This window comes from Tasmannia lanceolata, unplaced genomic scaffold (assembly GCF_043159265.1).
Source record: "Tasmannia lanceolata isolate RefF3 unplaced genomic scaffold, GAP_Taslan_0.1 ptg000008l, whole genome shotgun sequence".
Classification (NCBI taxonomy): domain Eukaryota; kingdom Viridiplantae; phylum Streptophyta; class Magnoliopsida; order Canellales; family Winteraceae; genus Tasmannia; species Tasmannia lanceolata.
The window spans coordinates 28,316,041-28,327,327 of record NW_027518685.1 but is presented as its reverse complement, the minus strand read 5'-3'; the positions used below and the strand labels follow the sequence as shown (position 1 = coordinate 28,327,327).

Here is an 11,287-nt window from a genome sequence, read left to right as displayed (position 1 = left end):
GGTTTAACTTAAGAAATTAGTGGTTTACAGTAAAATAACAATGACTATAAAGTGTTTAAAGTAATTTTTGCACTGATGATCCCTTATAATGGAAAGAGAATGGAGAGGGCTAGAAATACACACATTTCCATTGAATGGAGGCTTTGTGTAATGGAATGGTGGTTTCTAGTGAAGATTTTTGCGATTTCGGAATCCAATAACGTGTTTTTGCAATAGTTGTTGTAAATGGAGGCGTTGTGCAATGCAATGAAGGGTTAGGAAAGCTTTGACATCTAAAAATGAGGTTTTCAGCAATAGAATGGAGCTTTTGACATCTAACAATGGAGGTTTTTGGGTTTCAAAAATGGAGGTTTTTGGGTTTTTCATACTTACGTTTTTTTTTGGTAGGTGGGAGGAAGAAGAAGAAGAGGGAAAAAGGTGGGTTTTGGGATTTGTATTCTAAATGTAATCATTTCAAAAAGGTGATTTGATAGGGAGAGGGGGAGAGGGGGAGAGGGGGAGAGGGCGAGAGAGAGAGAGAGAGTCAAGGGCATTTTCGTCATATGCACTATTGATTGGTGATTTAGAAAACACCCCTCTTCACATGTCATAGTTAGTAGAAACCCTTTTATTTGGTCATTTCCCCTGATTTTAAAGACGGGAAGGCTTGCAAAATTCCTATTTTTGTCGTGCATCCAAACCGACCCTACGCTATCTAGGATAGGGTGATCAACATCGTTGGGCATTACAAAGTTCATCAGATGAGATCCCCTTTGGTCCCACTCGAATATAGATTTTTGTTACGAAACCGACAACATCCTCTTGTGTTATCTAAGCCGTTGATTCTTAGCACATCGAATCCAATTTCCATTCAGCCGATCAATCACACATGCCACGTATACTCTGACTCATTCCACTCTCGCCTAGTTGTTGTCGATAACAAGATTTGCGTTTTCTTCCCGAATCAATCGCTCTCCTTTTCTATTATTGCACCCCCTTCATTGAGAGAGAGATCGAGAGAGAGAGAGAGAGAGAGATTGGAAATGGTGAATTCGTTCTGGGTATTCTGCGCCTGCATAGACCAGGCGAGTGTAGGGGTGGTGGAGAGATGGGGGCGATTCGAGAAATTGGCGAACCCTGGTTTGATTTTCCTCAACCCTTGTTTGGGTCAATGTATAGCCGGAGTTCTCTCCACCAGGCTCAGATCTCTCGAAGTCCGCGTCGAGACCAAGACCAAGGTTTATATTTCTCTCTTCTTTTTCTTTTCTTTCTCTTTTGCTCCTTCAGATCCTTCACTGGAATTTCTCTTTCTTGATTAATCTCATTGAAACTCTAACATCACTGTCCAATTGTATGAATATGATTAGGGTTTGAAGAGATGCATCTGATTTTCTTCTCCTTCTCTCCAGTTTTTCTTTTTAACAATTTAGAGGCAAATAATATGATCATGGTTAATTTAGAGGGATATCATCATAAATTTAATAGGATTCTGCAATCCAAACAGGGTTAAGGGAATTTTGTTTTCTCCTTCTGATCATCTCTTCGAGGTACCTTTACAAATTGAAATACACTACTTGTCTTGTTTTAATCATATACTTTGAGGAAATTGGGCCTTGATGTGATTTTGTTTATAGTCAGATACACAGGAATTTGATTGATTTTGGTTGGTTTTTCTAGTTATGTTTCTTTTAGAGTGAAATCTCTCGGGTCTCCTTTTGATACATTGAACATAAACCGATTGTCCTGTGTAATTCAAAACGTGCACATACAATCTGTTGGGCTGATCAGATTCTCCGGTATTGTTGGTTTTAACCCTTTATATGTTATGTCCCACAGGATAATGTCTTTGTGCAATTGCTTTGCTCCATTCAATATCGGATAATCAAAGAGAATGCTGATGATGCATTCTATGAGTTGCAAAACCCCCAAGAGCAGATTCAAGCTTATGTGTTTGATGGTAACTTCGCACAATTTTATAAAAACATGCCACTTCATGTTGTGCAATACCTTGCTTGTTTCTTGGATTTCCCCCCTGTTATTATGTCATTTCTGCTTTAATTTCAGTGGTCAGAGCTCATGTTCCAAGAATGACGCTAGATGATCTCTTTGAGCAAAAGGGTGATGTTGCTAAAGTTGTTTTGGAAGAACTTGAAAAGGTAACTATGGACATTCATCTATCTTAAAGTATCTGATAGTAAAAATGTGTTCACCTTTTATTATGCACGATCGGACTCAAAATTTATTCAGTTGAAGTTTTGGGTTAAATTTGGTTCAATTACCCATGCTCAATAAGAGTGAATAAATTTATGCTCCCTTTTATTGGAGAGAATGTGCAATTATTTCCGGTCCCCAATTTGACTTGAAACACTTGTGTTTCTTCTTAATCTAATGAACTTTTGGATTTATGACCTTTCTATAGGGCTCTTGTCAAAGAGTTCTCCTTCATGTATTTATTCATATTGTTAGTGCCAGACCGAAACATGTGCCGTGCATGTGATGATGAAAAAAGAATAAACAAATAAAAGAAGGGAAATGATATCTCTCCCCCCCCCCCCCCCTTGTGAGAATGGTTCACTGATTTGAGGATAAATTCACCCATTTAACGTTTTTCTTTGCCTTACAAACTTAACGAAAAACATTGAAGGGGGGGATTTTATCCGTCTGAGAGAGGGAAACTATCATTCCCCATAAAAAAGAATCAAAGATAAGCATTGTGGAAAGAAGGAGATCTTACAGGGTTTAACTGGAGTTGTTAGCATAATTTTATTTTGAGTCTAGGCAATTTTGCACAAGGCCATTTTTTGGCCCCTCTATTTTCAAGAGAGAAGAGCCAACTCATAGCTGAAATTGTCTCATTCATTTAATTCATATGAGTTGGCACTTCTCTCCTGAAAAAGAGTGGTTGCAAATTGCTTTTGCAAAATTTCATAGACATTCTCTTTTATTTATTTATATATTTTAAATAAAATGAGTTATAACAGGAAACTCCAGAATACTGGTGTTAGAATTGAGTTTTGACGACTGGTGATTAGGAAATCCGGAAAAATAATTCGGCTGAGTTAGCAATGTAGATAATATAGTTATTTGGGAGGTAAGCGGGTTTCTCTTTTTCACTTCTATTGTAAAATTTCCTCACTTATCCGTCTATCCAGACTGCCATTTTTCAGTCTGTGGCCCTACTTCGAGATTTAATGTTTAGGAATATCCAGATGGTGCGCATTTTGAGGTAATCATTTCGAGGTCTTCTCCATGCACTGGATTTTCTGCTTTAGTTTGCTCCAAGTATCTCCCTTTAATTCAATATTATTATATATGCCCTGTTTGTCAGCAGCCTCTGACCAGTAACAATTTTATAGTTGTTTAGTGGTCAACTGATACTTTCTCATGCTAAAATTTGCTAAGATTTATTGTCTCATATGTGATTCCCGGTTAAGCTAGTGCTTGGACATTTCCAAAGTTGCATTTCAAAATTTCCATATATTGAAATCATGGATAAAAGTGCTGGGATCATACAGTTACTGACATTGATAGTTCATATGTTGAAATCATGGGTCAGGTGATGGGAGCATATGGTTTCAACATTGAGCAGATACTGATGGTTGATATTATACCAGATCCGTCAGTGCGTAAAGCAATGAATGAGATAAATGCAGGTGCATACCTCTTTCTGTTTCCATTTGTTTTCTATGGGCAGAGGTTGTTCTAGAAAGTTCATGGTGGACTGTGCCTGTGTTTTGAAGCTTGAAATTCTAACATAGGCAACATGAAGCTTCAATTTTCACTTGAAATTTCAATTAGGAACTTTCAGAGTTTTTCTTTGAATGGTAACCTTCAGGTTATTCTGTGCATAATGTAGGACAATAAAAAAAAATTAAGCATGATGGCTTGTTCTTCAAAAATTCTTGATATTAGCCAAAATTCTCTATGCTGCTCAAACCCCCTTCCCTTTTTTTTTAAACGGGTTACTCCCCTCCTAGTTTGGATCATGTTTTCATCTATGATGTTGCTACTTGTCTGTAGATTTTTGCTGCATAAATGGTCTTACAAAAGCAAAGTGAAGCGACCATGTACTTTTGGTTTTGCCATTTATTTAGAGGAAGTTTTCTTTTGCACCGAAAGGCCAAATCCTTTGTTTATGATATGAATTGACCATGTTGGATCCATGAACCATGATCGAGATGCAAGAAAACAAGAATGTGAGAGGACACAATCCCAGCAAAGAGAAGCGCAAGAGAAATTAACTTGAAACATAAGAATCCACCCCAAATCAAGGAGAATCCATTCAAAAGGAGGCTTCACTCCCAAAGCTCATAATTCAATATTACCAACAAAATCTAAGAAGATTCTCTAAAAAATATACAAAAAACTTTAAACAACTCTAAAACCTCTTTTGAAATCTTTCCGTCATTTATCTTTTAATCTCAACCCTGAAAGCATTAAACAGCCTCATTCTTAGGCTTAAGGACTCTTAAACAGAATTGGTGACAAAACCCACGTCTAAATTGAATGACACTAGTGAAGGGATCGTCACTTTTCCCCATAGATGCATTTCATGACTTGCAACACCAGTGAAAATGTTGACACATGGAGACTTGAGACCAAGGTTTTAAATTTCGGTTTCGGTTTCGGTGGCACTGAAACAAAAACATTTCGGTTAGGTGGAAATTTCAATAGAAATCTTGTAAATTCACGGAAACGTATGAAAACATATGGAAATAATGAAATTTTAAGATGAAACTTTGGGAAGTGCTAGAATAAGCACAAATACATACTTAGAAACCATCCCATAAGCAAGAAAGCCATCCATAATGGCTTAATCACATTGAACACCTAGTGACATGCGTTTCGTACATGTCTGAAACAGTAAAGTCAATAAAGAAATACAGTGTAATCAAGTATAAGAAAGAACAATGACCAGTCTCGTCTCTAAGGACCCCAACTCTATGCCAATACCAACTCCCCGTCCAGTTCAATGATGTTGCTCAAATATCATTCTCTGCATTAATGATATGAAATGCAAATCATAACATCTTTACATTTTTTTGCTGTTCCGACCATTTCGGTCGAATTTCGGGAATTTCTGTCCAAACTTCGGGAATTTCGATGGAAATAATGACGTGGAAGGAATTCATTGAGATTTTGTTTCAGTAGTGGGGATGGAAACGGAAAACATTTCGGTCGTTTTAGGAAAATTTCGGAGAAATTTAAAACCTTGCTTGAGACTAATACTCTGTTTGTGTCGGTAATTTGCATTTCCTAATATTTATTTGATTCACTGCGTTTAATATGCCTATTTAAAAAAGTGACCAAGACTATCAACAATTGATCAGCATATAATATCCTGAGTCATCTGAATCTGGAAATCTGCAAGAGTTCATGTTTTTTATTCATATGTGTAAGGTGTCAGCACATATTGATCTGTGAATGTAAACTGTTATGTTTAAATTTTTGCAGTGTTAAGTGGCATTGTCAGATTTTCAAATTCCCAATCTAACATAAGGGAGTTTCGGTAGTGATTTAGGCAGTTCGTCCGTGGGTGCCACTCACCAACCAACTTAAGGTGGTCCGTGATAGGGCAGTGAATGGTCGCTGGATCCTGGAAATAACTGCATGCAGTTTCTGAATTAGTGAGAGAAGTAGATTTCCAATCTAAGACTGAAAAGTTTTATCAACACTCTGGAATATGGTATCCATCTCGTTCCTTAGATTGTTTTACTGTGTCAATGGGCCCTCTTTCAAACCTGATAAGAGAGTATGGGTAGTGGGCTCCCAAGGTTGTTTGATAAAATCTTCCTATCTTTGCTTGCGTGCCTTGATAAACTGATTTCTCCAATTACATGCATATGGGTGCTCTAATGCTACTGCGGTTAAAGCCTTTTGCTGGATGGCATCAGCAGGTAACTCTTGAGAAGTTAAAAAAAAAAATTTAGGCTTGCAAGAACGTGCGTCCTGTGGAAACTAGGAAGAGGCTGAGACCCATGGTGGATCATAATGAACATCAAAATTTCACTCATTAGGTGGATGAGTATGAGAAAATGAGCAGCGTGATCTGGGCGACATATTTTGGAATTTGAGGACAGTCTGAGTTTCTCTATGTTTGGATTGTTTTCCTTTGGTTCTTCAATAAAGCTTTCGATGCCATTTAAGAAAAAAATAATTTCTAATTTAATTTTAAATCTATATCTTGGGTTAAAACATTAGGATGCTTCATATTTGTATCGGCTTATGATATTTGGCATGGTTTGAAAGAGATCTGCATCGGATCTTCAAATAATTCCAAAGTAGCTCAGAGGTGGTCGACACCTACGTAAGAAATTTTAAAATTGAATTTTGACGGCTTTAGTGTTGGTAATCTGGGTCCTTCAGGTATTAGGGTTCTATTGAGGGATGAAAATGGAGGTGAACTATGGGCTTTTAGAGGTCCTATCGGAGTAGCAGATTCCAACGAGGCAGAAGTACGCGTTGTACATAATTGAATTGAACCATAGTTGTAAATTTCATTTCGGTGGCCATTTCGTTTTGGCCACCGAAACGAAGTCTCGGAAAATTTCGGACAATTTCGTTTGAAACTTTTCTGTAAATTTCTGTAAATTTCAGTAAATTTCGGTCAATTCCGGTCGATTTCGGTCAATTTCGGCTGAAATCCCGAACGAAACAAAATTTTCGTCATTTCGTTCCGGTTTTCGGCAGAAACCGAAACGTTTCGTCCATTTCGGACGAAACGAAATGAAATTTACAACTGTGAATTGAACTAAATAAAAATAAATGAAAATGCACAACTACTAAAACAACTGAAAACTACTAAACCAGGAATAGCCAGCTAGAGGACTTGACTATGTCGTCATGCCCCAGCAAAACCACTGCGAATGCTCTCCCATCCCAAATGTTGTCTAAATTTGTTCTCCTGCAAAGGCGCTATTGCTATCAGGTTCCTCCTCTAACATATCACCACCTATGAAATTTGGTAGGGGAAACTAAGTTAGAAGCAAGGTCATTTGACCGAAAAGTGAAATGAAAGTACAGCATGATAATTGCATTTGAAAGATAATTTCTCATGACTTCCACTTAATGAAGATGAACGATAGAAAGAATAATAACATATGAAGATGCCAAAATATAGATACGACAACGCGATGTAGAGTCCAATAAAAGATGTTTCAACTTACCATAAGCTACCTAGGGATTTAGAAGTACGATGATAATCATATCATCACAGTAAGTCATATGGGTCTACTAGCTCCTCATAATTATATACATGATGGGAATTCTCTCGTACCCGTCAGTAGGTGACCACACGTAGTTGTATGATCATGTACTTTAGTACGAGGCCAATACAAAAACATAGCATATATTAATTATGGCCTAAAATAAAAAGTCTTACCACAAGAATTTTACGAAAATAATCATTGAATTCAAGCTTATGCTCTCTACTCGTTGGGTCCAAAAAGAGATAATACAAGTCGATGCCATTTGCAAAAGGGCTATGGGGGTGAAGGGTAAGTATCCGTTAAAGCTACTCATTTTTTGTAGGGGAGGATATGAAAAATGGACAGATGCCCGCTCGGTTTAAAAAGACAAAATTGTTCTAGCAGGAATGAGCGAAGAAATTTTGATTTGGGGACGCCGAATTGTTTGATTAGATACATTTCGCATTCAGGAGAATATTTTGATGCTAATTCCTCAAATGACTTGGCGGGAGTAGAGGATTACGAAATAGTGCAGGCAACATCGCGAGTAAAATAACGTCGATTTCTATTTTACTGGGAATGAAGGGTGACCAGGAATCTCTTCATCAAAACTATTAAGTACCACAAAGAGCTGCACCGTTCGTCCCGCTTTATTACAAGACTTGGAGGAATGTAATGAGAAAAATGACTCGTCACTGTGAAGCTATAAGGTATCATACCCTGGGGATTACAAAATAACGAAGAAGTAGACCATTTAAGTCAATGATTTTTCCTGTAAAATTCTTGTGGTAGGATATTTATTTTAGGCCTTAATCTATATATACGATGTTTTTGTACTGGCCTCGTACTAAAGTACAAGAAGGTCATAGAACTACGTGTGGCCACGTACCGATGGGTACGTGAGGATTCATATCGTGTATATAATTATGAGGAACTAGTGGACCCATATGACACTAAGATGATATGATCACCATCGTACTTCTAGATCCCTAGGTAGCTTATGCTAAGTTGAGACATATCTTTTATTGGACTCCACATCATGTTATCGTATCTATATTTTGGCATTTTCATATGTTGTTGTTATTCTTTCTATTGTTCCTCTTCATTAAGTGGAAGTTATGAGAAATTTTATCTTTCAAATGCAATTATCATGCTGTACTTTCATCTCACTTTTCGGTCAAATGACTTTGCTGCTAACTTAGTTTCCCCTACCATATTTCATAGGTGATGATATGGTAGAGGAGGAACCTGACAACGCCTTCACAGGATAACAAATTTAGGCAACATTCGTAATAAGAGCATTTGTAGTGGTTTTGGGGTTTGACAACATGGTCAAGTCCTCTAGTTGGCTATTCATGCTTTAGTAGTTTAGATGTTTTCAGTTGTTTTAGTAGTTGTGGATTTTCAGTTGTTTATGAAATGTATCTAATCAAACGAATCGTTAGATTAGATACATTTCTTATTCTTTTGCAGGTAGCGACCTTGGTGATGAAGCCGGGTCGTTACAGAAATTGTTAAGGTTCATTTCGGGGTAGTAATGAGTAATGGCAGTCTCAGATAAATTGAAAGTTAAGGTCACTCCTAGTCGGTTTCCACATCTTCAAGGAGGCATCGCCTGGAACTCTGTTGGTAGAGGCTGATTTCGACAAATACAACAGCTTGGATTAAGAAATCTTGCTCAAGATTGTGGAGATTAGTGAACTTCATTATGGAGCTCAACTTCATTAATAGGGAAGTTTCTCTAACCCTCAATGACATTACTAGTGTGCCAATGATATGGTTGCTACTTTAGCATGGGGGGTTGACTGGCCTGAACTCCATAATGGAATAGCGGTGCCCTTCGGTGTAGTGACGGACTTCCTTACTTTGTTTTGTTCCCTTTTCTGGGAAATCTTATCCTTTTTTTTTCATTCGATTTTTTTTGGGCAGCTTCTTAAATTTTATTGACAAGAAAAAATAGTTACAAGAGGAAGACATAGAACCTTGCCTTTAACCCATCCAGATACAAGATGATGAAAAATAAAAACCCTTTACCAAAATACATGCAATATTTATTTAGTGCGAATATAAGGAATACATAAGGGACATCTTATCCCTTGCTTATTGTCCATACTGTTTTTTTTATCCTTTGCCGCTTTATTATCGCTGAACATTTAGTTGCTAAGTATATTAAGATTCAAATAATTCTTGCACTGTCATCGATCAATGGCTCTTAGACCCTGCAACAAGATTTCCCTGTTTTTCCTGTTTTCAGTTCTCGGCTGTGCCTATAAATTTTGTAGTCTTGTTTTAGTGAAGTATTTGCTTGTGCATTTCTCTTTTCTAGATTATCACGGAATTCCCAACTTCCTGTCATTTACATATGTCATTCCTTTTTAGCTCTCCTAATGAGAATTTGGCACACATTTCTTATGGTCAATGTGATCAACCCGTGTCATTTGGTTGATTTTCCTCTACTTCCCTTGTATGTTTTTAATCAGATATTATTATTTGTGTTTCAGCTCAAAGACTTCAACTTGCTAGCGTGTACAAAGGGGAAGCCGAGAAGGTGCTTCTGGTGAAGAGGGCTGAAGCAGAGGCAGAGGCCAAGTATCTTGCTGGTGTTGGGGTAGCAAAGCAGCGGCAAGCCATCACCAATGGCCTGAGAGACAACATCTTGAACTTCTCTCACACAGTGGAGGGCACCTCAGCAAAAGAGGTCATGGACTTAATCATGGTCACTCAGTACTTTGACACACTCAAAGACCTTGGAAATTCTTCAAAGAACACCACTGTGTTCATACCCCATGGCCCTGGTCATGTGAGAGACATAAGCAACCAGATACGCGATGGGGTTTTAGAAGCGTCCAGTGCTCAGGTAAATCATGAGTGATCTCACACGCCTCCTATATCCATTTTCTCTGTGCATTGACTAAAATATCTACCATTTGTATTGGAGTATGATGTTCCATACGCGAGGAAGTTTCTTCAGATATCCTGTTTATATGAGTGAAAGGTATAAAACACAGTATTCTTATGATTTCAGCTGAATTCATACACACAAACAGGTTGTATGCAATAGCTCATATGGAGTGGATTTCTTCTCTGAGTTTGGTTGGACAAGAGTTACAGTACCCTATCTGTATTCAGAAACTTGAATGTTTATCATCTTGAGGTTAATAATAGTTTTAGTTATAAACATCCAATGCCTGGAAGTCATTCTGCTCTGTCTCATACTCAGTGCTGATGCAATTGAAAATCAAAATGGGAAATTAGAAGGATAAAATTGTAATAAATTGTAAGGCTTAGATGATGGTTCAGATCTCTGCAGACCACTGCTATAAAGAAAAAAAATGAGGACCAATTTAATGGCTTGTGAAACCGCACACCCAGTCTCTGAATAATGTGTATATGTTCAATTTCAAACCCTCTCTTCTTGATATCGTCAACCAACCTCTTCACATATGCCATGCAGCCATCAACATTCAGTTTTCTTTTGCATCCCAAATAGTTCATGTGTATACTGAACTATGCAGATAATGAAGAACCATAAGACTGAATTACTTGACATGCCCGTTTTCGTAAAAATCTCGGACCCACCCATTAATGGTAATGGAACTCTGTGCAAAGCTTCCTCCCTTGATATAGAGTTACCACCCTCTGATCACTTATACTACCCCAAACATTGGCATGTAAGTATTAAATTTCAATCTACCTTTCCAACCACCGAGAAGCTCTCGATTTTTTGTAAGATCTGTTGTTATTGTACTTTCCCGTTCTATTATACGGAAGACTATATTTTCTGTTTTGATTTATCAAGCACCAAACCATATTATATTTTTAATTTTTTATCCAATTTCATCAAAATTGTGCACTTGTCTACTCCGCTAATTATGTATGGTTGGCGTGCCTTGCATTATTTCATTTTATTTCAACGAACTTCTTTTGAATGGTAATGCTTAGCGAACTCTGTTCCATTATATCTAACACAGTAGGTTGTGCCTAATCAGCTCTTTCTATCTTCAAACTTGTATGTGGTAGCAACAAACATAGAAAAATGGTAGGAAGACATGCATTTTTGGCAATAATGCTCTATGCTGCAATCTTATTGCAATTTTTGGTCAGTATCCTTCCATTTATCT

At 37.5% G+C, this 11,287-nt stretch overlaps 1 protein-coding gene across 1 annotated transcript; it reads left to right on the top strand.

Moving 5' to 3' along the window:
* Nucleotides 1-949: 949 nt before the first annotated feature.
* Nucleotides 950-10,346, top strand: LOC143885068 (SPFH/Band 7/PHB domain-containing membrane-associated protein family). The gene is made up of 5 exons (XM_077389027.1): nt 950-1,217; nt 1,816-1,936; nt 2,044-2,135; nt 3,536-3,632; nt 9,668-10,346. The coding sequence occupies exons 1-5, from the start codon at nt 1,023-1,025 to the stop codon at nt 10,036-10,038; spliced, it is 876 nt and encodes a 291-aa protein (XP_077245142.1). The 5' UTR covers nt 950-1,022; the 3' UTR covers nt 10,039-10,346.
* The last annotated feature ends 941 nt before the right edge of the window (nt 10,347-11,287 follow it).

Coding starts and splice junctions, on each gene's coding strand:
- LOC143885068 (XM_077389027.1), top strand. CDS start 1,023: ATGGTGAATTCGTTCTGGGTATTCTGCGCCTGCATAGACCAGGCGAGT. Junction 1,937..2,043: donor TCAAGCTTATGTGTTTGATG/GTAACTTCGCAC, acceptor CTTTAATTTCAG/TGGTCAGAGCTCATGTTCCA. Junction 3,633..9,667: donor AATGAATGAGATAAATGCAG/GTGCATACCTCT, acceptor TTTGTGTTTCAG/CTCAAAGACTTCAACTTGCT.